Source organism: Oncorhynchus mykiss, unplaced genomic scaffold (genome assembly GCF_013265735.2).
Source record: "Oncorhynchus mykiss isolate Arlee unplaced genomic scaffold, USDA_OmykA_1.1 un_scaffold_130, whole genome shotgun sequence".
NCBI classification, from domain to species: domain Eukaryota; kingdom Metazoa; phylum Chordata; class Actinopteri; order Salmoniformes; family Salmonidae; genus Oncorhynchus; species Oncorhynchus mykiss.
The window spans coordinates 1,175,001-1,195,000 of record NW_023493663.1 but is presented as its reverse complement, the minus strand read 5'-3'; the positions used below and the strand labels follow the sequence as shown (position 1 = coordinate 1,195,000).

At 42.1% G+C, this 20,000-nt stretch overlaps 1 protein-coding gene across 2 annotated transcripts; it reads left to right on the top strand.

The window, feature by feature from the left end:
* The first annotated feature begins 15,438 nt into the window (after positions 1 to 15,438).
* LOC110512930 (ATP synthase subunit f, mitochondrial) lies at positions 15,439 to 18,205 on the top strand. 2 transcript variants are annotated; one of them, XM_036972293.1, is made up of 4 exons: positions 15,439 to 15,594; positions 16,630 to 16,737; positions 17,806 to 17,922; positions 18,058 to 18,205. In XM_036972293.1, the coding sequence occupies exons 1-4, from the start codon at positions 15,579 to 15,581 to the stop codon at positions 18,084 to 18,086; spliced, it is 270 nt and encodes an 89-aa protein (XP_036828188.1). In that variant the 5' UTR covers positions 15,439 to 15,578; the 3' UTR covers positions 18,087 to 18,205. The 2 variants fall into 2 exon arrangements, with proteins under 2 accessions (XP_036828188.1, XP_036828189.1); XM_036972294.1 differs by lacking the exons at positions 17,806 to 17,922; positions 18,058 to 18,205 and adding an exon at positions 17,648 to 17,792.
* The last annotated feature ends 1,795 nt before the right edge of the window (positions 18,206 to 20,000 follow it).

Here is a 20,000-nt window from a genome sequence, read left to right as displayed (position 1 = left end):
TACTACTATATCTCAGTACCAGTACAATATAAATACTACTTTATCTCAGCACCAGTACAATATAAATACTACTATATCTCAGTACCAGTAGCCCACCAAGTACAATATAAATACTACTATATCTCAGTACCAGTACAATATAAATACTACTATATCTCAGTACCAGTAGCCCACCAAGTACAATATAAATACTACTATATCTCAGTACCAGTAGCCCACCAAGTACAATATAAATACTACTATATCTCAGTACCAGTACAATATAAATACTACTATATCTCAGTACCAGTACAATATAAATACTACTATATCTCAGTACCAGTACAATATAAATACTACTATATCTCAGTACCAGTAGCCCACCAAGTACAATATAAATACTACTATATCTCAGCACCAGTACAATATAAATACTACTATATCTCAGTACCAGAACAATATAAATACTACTATATCTCAACACCAGTAGCCCACCAAGTACAATATAAATACTACTATATCTCAGTACCAGTAGCCCACCAAGTACAATATAAATACTACTATATCTCAGCACCAGTAGCCCACCAAGTACAATATAAATACTACTATATCTCAGCACCAGTACAATATAAATACTACTATATCTCAGTACCAGAACAATATAAATACTACTATATCTCAACACCAGTAGCCCACCAAGTACAATATAAATACTACTATATCTCAGTACCAGTAGCCCACCAAGTACAATATAAATACTACTATATCTCAGTACCAGTAGCCCACCAAGTACAATATAAATACTACTATATCTCAACACCAGTACAATATAAATACTACTATATCTCAGCACCAGTAGCCCACCAAGTACAATATAAATACTACTATATCTCAATACCAGTACAATATAAATACTACTATATCTCAGCACCAGTACAATATAAATACTACTATATCTCAGTACCAGAACAATATAAATACTACTATATCTCAACACCAGTAGCCCACCAAGTACAATATAAATACTACTATATCTCAGTACCAGTAGCCCACCAAGTACAATATAAATACTACTATATCTCAGCACCAGTAGCCCACCAAGTACAATATAAATACTACTATATCTCAGCACCAGTACAATATAAATACTACTATATCTCAGTACCAGAACAATATAAATACTACTATATCTCAGTACCAGTAGCCCACCAAGTACAATATAAATACTACTATATCTCAGTACCAGTACAATATAAATACTACTATATCTCAGTACCAGTAGCCCACCAAGTACAATATAAATACTACTATATCTCAGTACCAGTACAATATAAATACTACTATATCTCAGTACCAGTACAATATAAATACTACTTTATCTCAGCACCAGTACAATATAAATACTACTATATCTCAGTACCAGTAGCCCACCAAGTACAATATAAATACTACTATATCTCAGTACCAGTACAATATAAATACTACTATATCTCAGTACCAGTAGCCCACCAAGTACAATATAAATACTACTATATCTCAGTACCAGTAGCCCACCAAGTACAATATAAATACTACTATATCTCAGTACCAGTACAATATAAATACTACTATATCTCAGTACCAGTACAATATAAATACTACTATATCTCAGTACCAGTACAATATAAATACTACTATATCTCAGTACCAGTAGCCCACCAAGTACAATATAAATACTACTATATCTCAGCACCAGTACAATATAAATACTACTATATCTCAGTACCAGAACAATATAAATACTACTATATCTCAACACCAGTAGCCCACCAAGTACAATATAAATACTACTATATCTCAGTACCAGTAGCCCACCAAGTACAATATAAATACTACTATATCTCAGCACCAGTAGCCCACCAAGTACAATATAAATACTACTATATCTCAGCACCAGTACAATATAAATACTACTATATCTCAGTACCAGAACAATATAAATACTACTATATCTCAACACCAGTAGCCCACCAAGTACAATATAAATACTACTATATCTCAGTACCAGTAGCCCACCAAGTACAATATAAATACTACTATATCTCAGTACCAGTAGCCCACCAAGTACAATATAAATACTACTATATCTCAACACCAGTACAATATAAATACTACTATATCTCAGCACCAGTAGCCCACCAAGTACAATATAAATACTACTATATCTCAATACCAGTACAATATAAATACTACTATATCTCAGCACCAGTACAATATAAATACTACTATATCTCAGTACCAGAACAATATAAATACTACTATATCTCAACACCAGTAGCCCACCAAGTACAATATAAATACTACTATATCTCAGTACCAGTAGCCCACCAAGTACAATATAAATACTACTATATCTCAGCACCAGTAGCCCACCAAGTACAATATAAATACTACTATATCTCAGCACCAGTACAATATAAATACTACTATATCTCAGTACCAGAACAATATAAATACTACTATATCTCAACACCAGTAGCCCACCAAGTACAATATAAATACTACTATATCTCAGTACCAGTAGCCCACCAAGTACAATATAAATACTACTATATCTCAGTACCAGTAGCCCACCAAGTACAATATAAATACTACTATATCTCAACACCAGTACAATATAAATACTACTATATCTCAGCACCAGTAGCCCACCAAGTACAATATAAATACTACTATATCTCAATACCAGTACAATATAAATACTACTATATCTCAGCACCAGTACAATATAAATACTACTATATCTCAGTACCAGAACAATATAAATACTACTATATCTCAACACCAGTAGCCCACCAAGTACAATATAAATACTACTATATCTCAGTACCAGTAGCCCACCAAGTACAATATAAATACTACTATATCTCAGCACCAGTAGCCCACCAAGTACAATATAAATACTACTATATCTCAGCACCAGTACAATATAAATACTACTATATCTCAGTACCAGAACAATATAAATACTACTATATCTCAGTACCAGTAGCCCACCAAGTACAATATAAATACTACTATATCTCAGTACCAGTACAATATAAATACTACTATATCTCAGTACCAGTAGCCCACCAAGTACAATATAAATACTACTATATCTCAGTACCAGTACAATATAAATACTACTATATCTCAGTACCAGTACAATATAAATACTACTTTATCTCAGCACCAGTACAATATAAATACTACTATATCTCAGTACCAGTAGCCCACCAAGTACAATATAAATACTACTATATCTCAGTACCAGTACAATATAAATACTACTATATCTCAGTACCAGTAGCCCACCAAGTACAATATAAATACTACTATATCTCAGTACCAGTAGCCCACCAAGTACAATATAAATACTACTATATCTCAGTACCAGTACAATATAAATACTACTATATCTCAGTACCAGTACAATATAAATACTACTATATCTCAGTACCAGTACAATATAAATACTACTATATCTCAGTACCAGTAGCCCACCAAGTACAATATAAATACTACTATATCTCAGCACCAGTACAATATAAATACTACTATATCTCAGTACCAGAACAATATAAATACTACTATATCTCAACACCAGTAGCCCACCAAGTACAATATAAATACTACTATATCTCAGTACCAGTAGCCCACCAAGTACAATATAAATACTACTATATCTCAGCACCAGTAGCCCACCAAGTACAATATAAATACTACTATATCTCAGCACCAGTACAATATAAATACTACTATATCTCAGTACCAGAACAATATAAATACTACTATATCTCAACACCAGTAGCCCACCAAGTACAATATAAATACTACTATATCTCAGTACCAGTAGCCCACCAAGTACAATATAAATACTACTATATCTCAGTACCAGTAGCCCACCAAGTACAATATAAATACTACTATATCTCAACACCAGTACAATATAAATACTACTATATCTCAGCACCAGTAGCCCACCAAGTACAATATAAATACTACTATATCTCAATACCAGTACAATATAAATACTACTATATCTCAGCACCAGTACAATATAAATACTACTATATCTCAGTACCAGAACAATATAAATACTACTATATCTCAACACCAGTAGCCCACCAAGTACAATATAAATACTACTATATCTCAGTACCAGTAGCCCACCAAGTACAATATAAATACTACTATATCTCAGCACCAGTAGCCCACCAAGTACAATATAAATACTACTATATCTCAGCACCAGTACAATATAAATACTACTATATCTCAGTACCAGAACAATATAAATACTACTATATCTCAACACCAGTAGCCCACCAAGTACAATATAAATACTACTATATCTCAGTACCAGTAGCCCACCAAGTACAATATAAATACTACTATATCTCAGTACCAGTAGCCCACCAAGTACAATATAAATACTACTATATCTCAACACCAGTACAATATAAATACTACTATATCTCAGCACCAGTAGCCCACCAAGTACAATATAAATACTACTATATCTCAGTACCAGTACAATATAAATACTACTATATCTCAGTACTAGTACAATATAAATACTACTATATCTCAGTACCAGTAGCCCACCAAGTACATCATAAATACAACTTTATTTATATCAATGCCAGAACAAAATACGACTTTATTTATCTTAATGCCAGTACAATATAAATACTACTTAATTTATCTCAATCTCAATTAGAAGTCAATAGTATTGAATGCATCACCTCACAGAAACATATCCTACTAGATCTACTGCAGTAACCATAATCACCTCACAGAAACATCTCCTACTAGATCTACTGCAGTGACCATAATCACCTCACAGAAACATCTCCTACTAGATCTACTGCAGTGACCATAATCACCTCACAGAAACATCTACTGCAGTGACCATAATCACCTCACAGAAACATCTCCTACTAGATCTACTGCAGTGACCATAATCACCTCACATAAACATCTCCTACTAGATCTACTGCAGTAACCATAATCACCTCACAGGAACATCTCCTACTAGATCTACTGCAGTGACCATAATCACCTCACAGAAACATCTACTGCAGTAACCATAATCACCTCACAGAAACATCTCCTGCAGTAACCATAATCACCTCACAGGAACATCTCCTACTAGATCTACTGCAGTGACCATAATCACCTCACAGAAACATCTCCTACTAGATCTACTGCAGTAACCATAATCACCTCACAGGAACATCTCCTACTAGATCTACTGCAGTGACCATAATCACCTCACAGAAACATCTACTGCAGTGACCATAATCACCTCACAGAAACATCTACTGCAGTAACCATAATCACCTCACAGAAACATCTCCTACTACATCTACTGCAGTGACCATAATCACCTCACAGAAACATCTACTGCAGTGACCATAATCACCTCACAGAAACATCTACTGCAGTAACCATAATCACCTCACAGAAACATCTCCTACTACATCTACTGCAGTAACCATAATCACCTCACAGAAACATCTCCTACTACATCTACTGCAGTGACCATAATCACCTCACAGAAACATCTACTGCAGTAACCATAATCACCTCACAGAAACATCTCCTACTACATCTACTGCAGTAACCATAATCACCTCACAGAAACATCTACTGCAGTAACCATAATCACCTCACAGATACATCTACTGCAGTGACCATAATCACCTCACAGAAACATCTACTGCAGTAACCATAATCACCTCACAGAAACATATCCTACTAGATCTACTGCAGTGACCATAATCACCTCACAGAAACATCTACTGCAGTGACCATAATCACCTCACAGAAACATCTACTGCAGTAACCATAATCACCTCACAGAAACATATCCTACTAGATCTACTGCAGTGACCATAATCACCTCACAGATACATCTACTGCAGTGACCATAATCACCTCACAGAAACATCTACTGCAGTGACCATAATCACCTCACAGAAACATCTACTGCAGTAACCATAATCACCTCACAGAAACATCTCCTACTACATCTACTGCAGTGACCATAATCACCTCACATAAACATCTCCTACTAGATCTACTGCAGTAACCATAATCACCTCACAGGAACATCTCCTACTAGATCTACTGCAGTGACCATAATCACCTCACAGAAACATCTACTAGATCTACTGCAGTAACCATAATCACCTCACAGAAACATCTACTGCAGTAACCATAATCACCTCACAGAAACATCTACTGCAATAACCATAATCACCTCACATAAACATATCCTACTAGATCTACTGCAGTAACCATAATCACCTCACAGAAACATCTACTGCAGTAACCATAATCACCTCACAGAAACATCTACTGCAGTGACCATAATCACCTCACAGAAACATATCCTACTAGATCTACTGCAGTGACCATAATCACCTCACAGAAACATCTCCTACTAGATCTACTGCAGTAACCATAATCACCTCACAGAAACATCTCCTACTAGATCTACTGCTGTAACCATAATCACCTCACAGAAACATATCCTACTAGATCTACTTCAGTGACCATAATCACCTCACAGAAACATGTCCTACTAGATCTACTGCAGTGACCATAATCACCTCACAGAAACATCTCCTACTAGATCTACTGCAGTGACCATAATCACCTCACAGAAACATCTCCTACTAGATCTACTGCAGTAACCATAATCACCTCACAGAAACATCTCCTACTAGATCTACTGCTGTAACCATAATCACCTCACAGAAACATATCCTACTAGATCTACTTCAGTGACCATAATCACCTCACAGAAACATGTCCTACTAGATCTACTGCAGTGACCATAATCACCTCACAGAAACATCTCCTACTAGATCTACTGCAGTGACCATAATCACCTCACAGAAACATATCCTACTAGATCTACTGCAGTAACCATAATCACCTCACAGAAACATCTACTGCAGTAACCATAATCACCTCACAGAAACATCTACTGCAGTAACCATAATCACCTCACAGAAACATCTACTGCAGTAACCATAATCACCTCACAGAAACATCTACTGCAGTGACCATAATCACCTCACAGAAACATCTACTGCAGTGACCATAATCACCTCACAGGAACATCTCCTACTAGATCTACTGCAGTGACCATAATCACCTCACAGAAACATCTACTGCAGTAACCATAATCACCTCACAGAAACATCTCCTACTAGATCTACTGCAGTAACCATAATCACCTCACAGAAACATCTACTGCAGTAACCATAATCACCTCACAGAAACATCTACTGCAGTAACCATAATCACCTCACAGAAACATCTACTGCAGTAACCATAATCACCTCACAGAAACATATCCTACTAGATCTACTGCAGTAACCATAATCACCTCACAGAAACATCTACTGCAGTAACCATAATCACCTCACAGAAACATCTACTGCTGTAACCATAATCACCTCACAGAAACATCTACTGCAGTAACCATAATCACCTCACAGAAACATCTACTGCAATAACCATAATCACCTCACAGGAACATCTCCTACTAGATCTACTGCAGTAACCATAATCACCTCACAGAAACATCTACTGCTGTAACCATAATCACCTCACAGAAACATCTACTGCAGTAACCATAATCACCTCACAGAAACATCTACTGCTGTAACCATAATCACCTCACAGAAACATCTACTGCAGTAACCATAATCACCTCACAGAAACATCTCCTACTAGATCTACTGCAGTAACCATAATCACCTCACAGATACATCTACTGCAGTGACCATAATCACCTCACAGAAACATCTACTAGATCTACTGCAGTAACCATAATCACCTCACAGAAACATCTACTAGATCTACTGCAGTAACCAGAATCACCTCACAGAAACATCTTCTACTAGATCTACTGCAGTAACCAGAATCACCTCACAGAAACATCTTCTACTAGATCTACTGCAGTAACCACAATGTGCCATGAATACTATCCTAGCAGTGTCAGATATTTACAATGTGCCATGAATACTAGCCCAGTAGTGTCAGATATTTACAATGTGCCGTGAATACTAACCTAGCAGTGTCAGATATTTACAATGTGCCGTGAATACTAACCTAGATCACCATAGTAACTAGTATTACTAACCTAGGACATAGATCACCATAGTAACTATGATTACTAACCTGGGACATAGATCACCATAGTAACTATGATTACTAACCTGGGACATAGATCACCATGTGAACTCTCCTCCTCTCTCCTCCTCTCTCCTCCCTCCCCTCCTCATGTCTCCTCCTCTCTCCTCCCTCCCCTCCTCCTCTCTCCTCCCTCCCTTTTCTTTCCACCCTCCCCTCCTCTCTCCTCCCTCCCCTCCTCATCTCTCCTCCCTCCCCTCCTCTCTCCTCCCTCCCCTCCTCCTCTCTCCTCCCTCCCTTTTCTCTCCTCCCTCCCTCCTCTCCTCTCTCCTCCCTCCCCTGCTCTCTCCTCCCTCCCTTTTCTCTCCTCCCTCCCTTTTCTCTCCACCCTCCCCTCCTCTCTCCTCCCTCCTCTCTCCTCCCTCCCTTTTCTCTCCTCCTTCCCCTTTCTCTCCTCCCTCCCCTTTCTCTCCTCCCTCCTCCTCTCTCCTCCCTCCCCTCCTCCTCTTGCCTCCCTCCCCTTTCTCTCCTCCCTCCCATCCTCTCTCCTGCCTCCCCTCTTCCTCCTCCTCTTGCCTCCATCCCCTTTCTCTCCTCCCTCCCCTCCTCCTCTCTCCTCCTTCCCCTTTCTCTCCTCCCTCCCCTTTCTCTCCTCCCTCCTCCTCTCTCCTCCCTCCCCTCCTCCTCTTGCCTCCCTCCCCTTTCTCTCCTCCCTCCCATCCTCTCTCCTCCCTCCCCTCCTCCTCCTCCTCTTGCCTCCATCCCCTTTCTCTCCTCCCTCCCATCCTCTCTCCTCCCTCCCCTCCTCCTCCTCCTCTTGCCTCCATCCCCTTTCTCTCCTCCCTCCCATCCTCTCTCCTCCCTCCCCTCCTCCTCCTCCTCTTGCCTCCCTCCCCTTTCTCTCCTCCCTCCCACCCTCTCTCCTCCCTCCCCTCCTCCTCCTCCTCTTGCCTCCATCCCCTTTCTCTCCTCCCTCCCCTCCTCCTCTCTCCTCTGTCCCCTTTCTCTCCTCCCTCCCCTCCTCCTCTCTCCTCTGTCCCCTTTCTCTCCTCCCTCCCCTCCTCCTCTCTCCTCTGTCCCCTTTCTCTCCTCCCTCCCATCCTCTCTCCTCCTTCCCCTTTCTCTCCTCCCTCCTCCTCCTCCTCTCTCCTCCTTCCCCTTTCTCTCCTCCCTCCCCTCCTCCTCTCTCCTCCTTCCCCTTTCTCTCCTCCCTCCTCCTCCTCCTCTCTCCTCCTTCCCCTTTCTCTCCTCCCTCCCCTCCTCCTCTCTCCTCCCTCCCCTTTCTCTCCTCCCTCCCCTCCTCCTCCTCCTCTTGCCTCCATCCCCTTTCTCTCCTCCCTCCCCTCCTCCTCTCTCCTCCTTCCCCTTTCTCTCCTCCCTCCTCCTCCTCCTCTCTCCTCCTTCCCCTTTCTCTCCTCCCTCCCCTCCTCCTCTCTCCTCCTTCCCCTTTCTCTCCTCCTTCCCCTTCTCTCTCCTTCTCTTTCTATCAGTGTCTTTATAGCAGCACTCCCCCCCAACTGCCTCTTGAGGTGGAATAAAATCACTAATGTCTTTGTGTGTGTGTGTCTGCTTAGGGCATCAGCAGTACTCCAATTAATTGCCTACCAGCTCTTACAGAATATCAGAGACACACACACACACACACACACACACACACACACACACACACAGAGAGAAGAGGTTAACACACACACACACACACACACACACACACACACTGCTCTGAGGCTGAAATGTAAATCAGCAGTTTGTTCCTGTCAGACCTGAGTCTGCTGATAGTTACGTGTGTGTGTGTGTGTGTGTGTGCGTGCGTGTGTTTGGGAAGCAGGGTGTGCGCCTCTCAACAGGAACAGAGCGAAACAGAGTGATTGGATTCAGTTCCTACCGCCTCATTTAAATAACAGACGCACGACAGAGCTACGTCTGGTTCCACACCTTCAGATAGAGGAGAGGGAGAGGGAGAGGGAGAGGGAGAGGGAGAGGAGAGGAGAGGAGAGGAGAGGGAGAGGAGAGGAGAGGAGAGGAGAGGAGAGGAGAGGAGAGGAGAGGAGAGGAGAGGAGAGGAGAGGAGAGAGAGTGAGGGAAGAGAGGACAGGAGAGAGAGGGAAGGAAGGGAGGACAGGTGAGGAAAGATAGAAGAGGAGAGGAGAGAATAGAGGGAGAGTCAACATTTAGGCTCACACTGTCTAGACTGACTAGACTGTCACACCAGATAAAATACATCCCATAATTATCAAAGATGGAGAGAGCTGGCGAGAGAGAGAAGGATAAATAGATAGAGAGATAGATGGAGGAGAGATGGAGGAGAGAGAGAGAGATGGAGAGAGAGATGGAGGAGAGAGATGGAGAGAGACGGAGAGAGAGATGGAGGAGAGAGATGGAGAGAGACGGAGAGAGAGATGGAGGAGAGAGATGGAGAGAGACGGAGAGAGAGATGGAGGAGAGATATGGAGAGAGACGGAGAGAGAGATGGAGGGAGAGACGGAGAGAGAGACGGAGAGAGAGATGGAGGAGAGATATGGAGGAGAGAGAGAGAGCAAGAGAAAGTGCTCTAACTGAAATGTCTGAATCCCTGCACATTGTAAATACGGTATAAATACTGAACAAAAATATGCAACAATTTCAAAGATTTTATTGAGTTACAGGAAGAAGAAGGAAATCAGTCATTTTAAATTAATTAATTAGGCCGTAATCTATGGATTTGACATGACTGGGAATACAGACATGCATCTGTTGGTCACAGATTCCTATTAAAAAGGTAGGGAGGGGGGTGTGGATCAGAACCAGTCAGTATCTGGTGTGGATCAGAACCAGTCAGTATCTGGTGTGGATCAGAACCAGTCAGTATCTGGTGTGGATCAGAAAACCAGTCAGTATCTGGGGTGGATCAGAACCAGTCAGTATCTGGGGTGGATCAGAAAACCAGTCAGTATCTGGTGTGGATCAGAACCAGTCAGTATCTGGGGTGGATCAGAAAACCAGTCAGTATCTGGTGTGGATCAGAACCAGTCAGTATCTGGGGTGGATCAGAACCAGTCAGTATCTGGCACGAACCATCTCCTTCTCATAGAGTTGATCAGGATGTTGATTGTGGCCTGTTGGAATGTTGTCCCACTCCTCTTCAATGGCTGTGTGAAATTACTGGATATTGGTGGGAACTGGAACATGCTGTCGTACACGTTGATCCAGAGCATCCCAAACATGCTCAATGGGTGACATGTCTGGTGAGGATGCAGGCCATGGAAGAACTGGGACATGTTCAGCTTCCAGGAATTATGTACAGATCCTTGCGACATGAGGCCGTGCATTATCATGCTGAAACATGAGGTGATGGTGGCGAATCAACGGCGCAACAATGGGCCTCAGGATCTCGTCACGATATCTCTGTTCATTCAAATTGCCATTGATAAAATGCAACTGAGTTTGTTGTCCGTATCTTATGCCTGCCCATACCATAACCCCCCCACCACCATGGGGAACTCTGTTCACAACGTTGACATCAGCAAACCACTCGCCCCCACGTTAGAGGCGGCTTATGGTAGAGAAATGAACATTAAAGGGTCAGTGTTGACGTTCAGAGTAGCTTCTTACTTTCTGTTCTTACATTGACATCTGCATCGTTGGGTTTAGAGCAGGAAAGGAAAGGAAAGGAAAGGAGAGGAAAGGACAGGAAAGGAAAGGAAAGGAAAGGAGAGGAAAGGAAAGGAGAGGAAAGGAAAGGAAATGAAAGGAAAGGAGAGGAAAGGAAAGGAGAGGAAAGGAAAGGCATTTCACCGTCATTTGACATTAAAACTTAAAACTTGAATCCCTCTAATAAAGGACCTGGCTGAGGGACAAAACCACTTCACCACGGCCTGCCATCACTCTGGGTGTGTCTGTGTCTGTGTGTGTGTGTCTGTGTGTGTGTGTGTGTGTGTGTCTGTCTGTGTGTGTGTGTCTGTGTGTGTGTGTGTGTGTATGTGTGTGTGTGTGTGTGTGTGTGTGTGTGTGTGTGTGTGTGTGTGTGTGTGTGTGTGTGTGTGTGTGTGTGTGTGTGTGTGTGTGTGTGTGTGTGTGTGTGTGTGTGTGTGTGTCTGTGTGTGTGTGTGTCTGTTGAGACACAATATCTTCCTAACTGACTGTCAGAGACACTGCCATATTCCCATGTTATTCCCATTATACACCCTGAGAAACAGACCTGATGTAATTCCCATTATACACCCTGAGAAACAAACCTGATGTAATTCCCATTATACACCCTGAGAAACAAACCTGATGTTATTCACATTATACACCCTGAGAAACAAACCTGATGTAATTCCCATTATACACCCTGAAAAACAAACCTGATGTTATTCTCATTATACACCCTGAGAAACAAACCTGATGTTATTCTCATTATACACCCTGAGAAACAAACCTGATGTAATTCCCATTATACACCCTGAGAAACAAACCTGATGTTATTCCCATTATACACCATGAGAAACAAACCTGATGTTATTCCCATTATACACCCTGAGAAACAAACCTGATGTTATTCTCATTATACACCCTGAGAAACAAACCTGATGTTATTCTCATTATACACCCTGAGAAACAAACCTGATGTTATTCTCATTATACACCCTGAGAAACAAACCTGATGTTATTCCCATTATACACCCTGAGAAACAAACCTGATGTTATTCTCATTATACACCCTGAGAAACAAACCTGATGTTATTCCCATTATACACCCTGAGAAACAAACCTGATGTTATTCCCATTATACACCCTGAGAAACAAACCTGATGTAATTCTCTTTATACACCCTGAGAAACAAACCTGATGTTATTCTCATTATACACCCTGAGAAACAAACCTGATGTAATTCTCATTATACACCCTGAGAAACAAACCTGATGTTATTCCCATTATACACCCTGAGAAACAAACCTGATGTAATTCTCATTATACACCCTGAAAAACAAACCTGATGTTATTCTCATTATACACCCTGAGAAACAAACCTGATGTTATTCTCATTATACACCCTGAGAAACAAACCTGATGTAATTCTCTTTATACACCCTGAGAAACAAACCTGATGTTATTCTCATTATACACCCTGAGAAACAAACCTGATGTTATTCCCATTATACACCCTGAGAAACAAACCTGATGTTATTCCCATTATACACCCTGAGAAACAAACCTGATGTAATTCTCTTTATACACCCTGAGAAACAAACCTGATGTTATTCTCATTATACACCCTGAGAAACAAACCTGATGTAATTCTCATTATACACCCTGAAAAACAAACCTGATGTTATTCTCATTATACACCCTGAGAAACAAACCTGATGTTATTTTCATTATACACCCTGAGAAACAAACCTGATGTAATTCTCTTTATACACCCTGAGAAACAAACCTGATGTTATTCTCATTATACACCCTGAGAAACAAACCTGATGTTATTCTCATTATACACCCTGAGAAACAATCCTGATGTTATTCCCATTATACACCCTGAGAAACAAACCTGATGTAATTCCCATTATACACCCTGAGAAACAAACCTGATGTTATTCCCATTATACACCCTGAGAAACAAACCTGATGTTATTCCCATTATACACCCTGAGAAACAAACCTGATGTTATTCCCATTATACACCCTGAGAAACAAACCTGATGTTATTCCCATTATACACCCTGAGAAACAAACCTGATGTTATTCCCATTATACACCCTGAGAAACAAACCTGATGTTATTCCCATTATACACCCTGAGAAACAAACCTGATGTTATTCCCATTATACACCCTGAGAAACAAAATGTTCTTCTAAAACTCGTCAGTCTATTCTTGTTCTGAGAAATTAAGGCTATTCTATGTGAGAAATTGCCAAGAACCTGAAGATCTCGTACAACGCTGTGTACTACTCCCTTCACAGAACAGCGCAAACTGGCTCCAACCAGAATAGAAAGAGGAGTGGGAGGCCTAGGAGGACAACTGAGCAAGAGGACATGTACATTAGAGTGTCTAGTTTGAGAAACAGACGCCTCACAAGTCCTCAACTGGCAGCTTCATTAAATAGTACCCTTCAAAACATCAGTCTCAACGTCAACGGTGAAGAGGTGAGACTCCGGGATGCTGGCCTTCTAGGTAGAGTTGCAAAGAAAAAGCCATATCTCAGACTGGCCAATAAAATAACAAGATTAAGATGGGCAAAAGAGCACAGCTACTGGACAGAGGAACTCTGCCAGTGTTCCATCATGAAAGTGACCAGTGTTCCATCATGAAAGGGACCAGTGTTCCATCATGAAAGTGACCAGTGTTCCATCATGAAAGTGACCAGTGTTCCATCATGAAAGTGACCAGTGTTCCATCATGAAAGTGACCAGTGTTCCATCATGAAAGTGACCAGTGTTCCATCATGAAAGGGACCAGTGTTCCATCATGAAAGTGACCAGTGTTCCATGTCTGTGTACATACTAGAGAAACCTGGTCGCTACAGTGACTGAGTTCAGGGCAGTGATGGCTGTTTAACAGTCTGATGGCCTTGAGATAGAAGCTGTTTTTTCAGTCTCTCGGGTCCCAGCTTTGATGCACCTGTACTGACCTCACCTTCTGAATGATAGCGGGGTTGATCAGGCTGTGGCTCGGGTTGTGGATGTCCTTGATGATCTTTATGGCCTTTCTGTGACATCGGGTGGTGTAGGTGTCCTGGAGGGCAGGCAGTGTTGCCTGGTGATGCGTTGTGCAGACCTCACTACCCTCTGGAGAGCCCTGCGGTTGTGGGCGGTGCTGTTGCCGTACTAGGCGGTGATACAGCCCGACAGGATGCTCTCAATGGTGCAAGTAAGCGCTAACATAACTCTGTTACGTTAGGTAATGAGATAAATGTCAGCTTGAATAGACAGACACCTGACTAAAACCATCATTCTGAAACAAACTGTCGAAATGCATTCTGTTATGTGTTATCTGCTGCCCTCTAGTGGATAGAAGCGGCTCTGCAGACCTGCAAATCAGCTGGTGCGTTTATGAAGAAATGTCTCTTTCTGTTATTAGTTGTGTTGTAAAATATATTATGCGTCTAAATGTTTTGTTTTTTACAAATAATTGAATTGTTATCATACAGCCCTAACAATATTTATAAAATATTTTGCCTTGCCACTTTCCTCGTCATGTCTAGATGGGATACAGCTTTTGTCAAATTGACATTCAAGTATATTATTATTTTGTAGCATTTTAGCTAACCCGAACCATTTTCCTAACCTTAACCTAATTATCATAACCTGCTACGTACGTTCTCCTAAACTTACTACGAAACGTGATTTTTGACAAAATCTGTATCCCTTCTCGACTAAAAAAAAAAAAACGGTCCTCCCACAATCCTCTGCTTCCATTTTAGTCCCGTCATCCACTGCGGTCTTCACCCTCTCCAGCGAGCAAGATGGCGGACAGAATAGGTACGTCTGGTTTTTAAATGAGTCTGTTAACAGGTTTTTTATTTATTTATTTATTATTATTAAACTGACATATTCTTCACTTCCGCTTTTTACATGCGAAACATTGTATTTTATTACATAAAGGAAGCGAGATGTGTGGAGTTAGTTGATGTTCATATGTTGTGTGTGTGTTTGAAGGCCGCTGTAAATCCATGATTAGAGTCAAGTCAAGGACTTTGCTGTCATGGTCGTTTTTAAAAAGGACAGATATACAACTTTTAAATAACAGCTTGGGTATAATGCATGGGGGAGAAGAAGAGAAACATATATATATATATATATTATTGTAATGAAACAGCAGGGAGCAGGTCTCGAACCCTCGACCTTCGAGCCCGAGGTCCGGCTATCGACTGTGCCGCAAAAGCACGCTCGAACGGCAGAGTCGATTTCTGCGCTTATAAATCCAGGGTCGTTACACTGTATAATCCCTGACAGTTTCTCTAAAGGGTTGTACATTTTAAACCCATTTTTACAGTGTTTCCTATGTGGTTAGGTATTCAACCAGGTTGGTTAGTTAAGCTAGTTAGTCTACAGGACTAATAGCCTCTGCAGCCAGTCGGTGATGCGTTGACGTGTTGTACCTTTTACCGGATAATGACCGATAACCGGTTATGACAACAGCCTTGTCTCAGCGGATCCAGGCTCAATCACAACTCCTGTGACTTTGATGTAGCTAACTGTTTAACTTTTAGTCAGCTTTGTGTTCTCTAGACCGCTGTCTTAACTTACTAAGTGGTTTATGAGTGTTTTACACCACTGGCTCAGGACTCTTTAGTGAAATACTAACAGAACACGGTAACCATGTAACCTGTAACAATGAATGCTATCTTCGGTGGTGTGTGTTTTGTGTGAGGGACGGCAGGTGTGTATTTACTGTGTGTGAGGGACGGCAGGTGTGTATTTACTGTGTGTGAGGGACGGCAGGTGTGTATTTACTGTGTGAAAGGGACGGCAGGTGTGTATTTACTGTGTGTGTTTGTGTACCTGTGTCCTTAGTTCCCTTGGGTGAGAAGCGTCTGATGGATGTGAAGCTGGGAGAGTTGGGCTCCTGGTTGGGCAAGAGGGACTTCACTCCTAACGGAGTCCTCGCCAGCATCCGCAATGGTACCCCCCCCCTCCTCCTCCAACACACACAGTACCTAACAGGTCTCCCCCCAGGCCATGACAGAGATAACAACCAGTACCCCCCATCTCCTCCAATACACACAGTACCTAACATGTCTCCCCCAGGCCATGACAGAGATAACAACCAGTACCCCCCCATCTCCTCCAATACACAGTACCTAACATGTCTCCCCCCAGGCCATGACAGATATTACAAGTACCCCCCCCCCCCCCCCAACACACACAGTAACATGTTGTCTCTCCCCCCCCCCCCCCCAACACACAGTAACATGTTGTCTCTCCCCCCTCCCCCCCCCCCCCCCCAACACACAGTAACATGTTGTCTCTCCCCCCCCCCCCCAACACACAGTAACATGTTGTCTCTCCCCCCCCCCCCCCCCAACACACAGTAACATGTTGTCTCCCCCCCCCCCCCCAACACACAGTAACATGTTGTCTCTCCCCCCCCCCCCCAACACACAGTAACATGTTGTCTCTCCCCCCCCCCCCCCCCAACACACAGTAACGTGTTGTCTCTCCCCCCCCCCCCCAACACACAGTAACATGTTGTCTCTCCCCCCTCCCCCCCCCCCCCAACACACAGTAACATGTTGTCTCTCCCCCCCCCCCCCAACACACAGTAACGTGTTGTCTCTCCCCCCCCCCCCCCCCAACACACAGTAACATGTTGTCTCTCCCCCCTCCCCCCCCCCAACACACAGTAACGTGTTGTCTCTCCCCCCCCCCCCCCAACACACAGTAACATGTTGTCTCCCCCCCCCCCCCCCCCCCCAACACACAGTAACATGTTGTCTCCCCCCCCCCCCCCCCCAACACACAGTAACATGTTGTCTCCCCCCCCCCCCCCCCCAACACACAGTAACATGTTGTCTCCCCCCCCCCCCCCCAGGCCATGATAGATATTACAACAAGTACATCAACGTGAAGAGGGGAGGTATTGGAGGCGTGGCCATGCTGCTGGTTGGATACGTGGCCCTCAGTAACATGTTGTCTCTCCCCCCCCCCCCCAACACACAGTAACATGTTGTCTCTCCCCCCCCTCCCCAGGCCATGATAGATATTACAACAAGTACATCAACGTGAAGAGGGGAGGTATTGGAGGCGTGGCCATGCTGCTGGTTGGATACGTGGCCCTCAGTTACATGTGGGAGTACGACCACCTCAGTGAGTACAGACTCTGGGAGTACGATGACCTCAGAGTACCCACCACATACAGTATCATTCACCTCAAAGCACCGTGAAGGACAATCTGACTTAACCTGTGTCTCTCTCTCTCTCTTCTTCTTCTTCTCTTCTCAGAGCACGACCGCTGGAGGAAGTACCACTAAAGCCCCTCCTCTCCTGACCCAGCAGGGCAAAAGCCTGACCTCTGACCCCCCTAGCTCCAGCTGTCTGTATAATACCACCGTTGTGACCAAGAATAAATAAAACTACTTCTAACATTTAATTTGATCTGCTGTGTTGGATGTTGAGGCGTGAGTTTTTATTCGCTAGTTAAAAGGACTGTGGACATCTATTTATTTATTCATTTTTGTTAAATGTGGAAACGTTAAAGTGAAATAATTGTCACATACGTGTTTAGCAGATGTTGGTGCTCCAACAGGGCAGTAATATCCATCTAAGATAATTGATGTTGGTGCTCCAACAGGGCAGTAATATCCATCTAAGATAATTGATGTTGGTGCTCCAACAGGGCAGTAATATCTAATATAATTGATGTTGGTGCTCCAACAGGGCAGTAATATCTAAGATAATTGATGTTGGTGCTCCAACAGGGCAGTAATATCTAATATAATTGATGTTGGTGCTCCAACAGGACAGTAATATCTAATATAATTGATGTTGGTGCTCCAACAGGGCAGTAATATCTAACAACATCTAAGATAATTGATGTTGGTACTCCAACAGTGCAGTAATATCTAATATAATTGATGTTGGTGCTCCAACAGGGCAGTAATATCTAATATAATTGATGTTGGTGCTCCAACAGGGCAGTAATATCTAATATAATTGATGTTGGTGCTCCAACAGGGCAGTAATATCTAAGATAACTGATGTTGGTACTCCAACAGGGCAGTAATATCTAAGATAATTGATGTTGGTACTCCAACAGGGCAGTAATATCTAAGATAATTGATGTTGGTACTCCAACAGGGCAGTAATATCTAATATAATTGATGTTGGTACTCCAACAGGGCAGTAATATCTAAGATAATTGATGTTGGTACTCCAACAGGGCAGTAATATCTAAGATAATTGATGTTGGTACTCCAACAGGGCAGTAATATCTAATATAATTGATGTTGGTGCTCCAACAGGGCAGTAATATCTAAGATAATTGATGTTGGTGCTCCAACAGGGCAGTAATATCTAAGATAATTGATGTTGGTGCTCCAACAGGGCAGTAATATCTAAGATAATTGATGTTGGTGCTCCAACAGGGCAGTAATATCTAATATAATTGATGTTGGTGCTCCAACAGGGCAGTAATATCTAAGATAATTGATGTTGGTGCTCCAACAGGGCAGTAATATCTAACAACAACATCTAAGATAATTGATGTTGGTGCTCCAACAGGGCAGTAATATCTAACAACAACATCTAAGATAATTGATGTTGGTGCTCCAACAGGGCAGTAATATCTAATATAATTGATGTTGGTGCTCCAACAGGGCAGTAATATCTAATATAATTGATGTTGGTGCTCCAACAGGGCAGTAATATCTAAGATAATTGATGTTGGTGCTCCAACAGGACAGTAATATCTAACAACAACATCTAAGATAATTGATGTTGGTGCTCCAACAGGGCAGTAATATCTAATATAATTGATGTTGGTGCTCCAACAGGGCAGTAATATCTAACAATGGGCACATCTAAGATAATTGATGTTGGTACTCCAACAGGGCACTAATATTAAACATCTAAGGTAATGGTATAACTAGATGCTCCATGTCAGAGCGACTAAGAGAGAGTATATACATTTGATGAATAATGAAAAATGTGTAAACATTATTAAAGTGACCAGTGATTCCAAGTCTATGTAAAGAGGGCAGCAGCCTCTAATGTGCTAGTGATGGCTGTTTTAACAGTCTGATGGACTTGGGATAGAAGCTGTTGTTCAGTCTCTCGGTTCCAGCTTTGATGCACCTGTACTGACCTCGCCTTCTGGATGATAGCGGGGTGAACAGGCAGTGGCTCGGGTGGTTGTTGTCCTTGATGATTTTTTTGGTGTTCCTGTG

Coding starts and splice junctions, on each gene's coding strand:
- LOC110512930 (XM_036972293.1), top strand. Junction 16,738..17,805: donor CCTCGCCAGCATCCGCAATG/GTACCCCCCCCC, acceptor CCCCCTCCCCAG/GCCATGATAGATATTACAAC. Junction 17,923..18,057: donor GTGGGAGTACGACCACCTCA/GTGAGTACAGAC, acceptor TTCTCTTCTCAG/AGCACGACCGCTGGAGGAAG.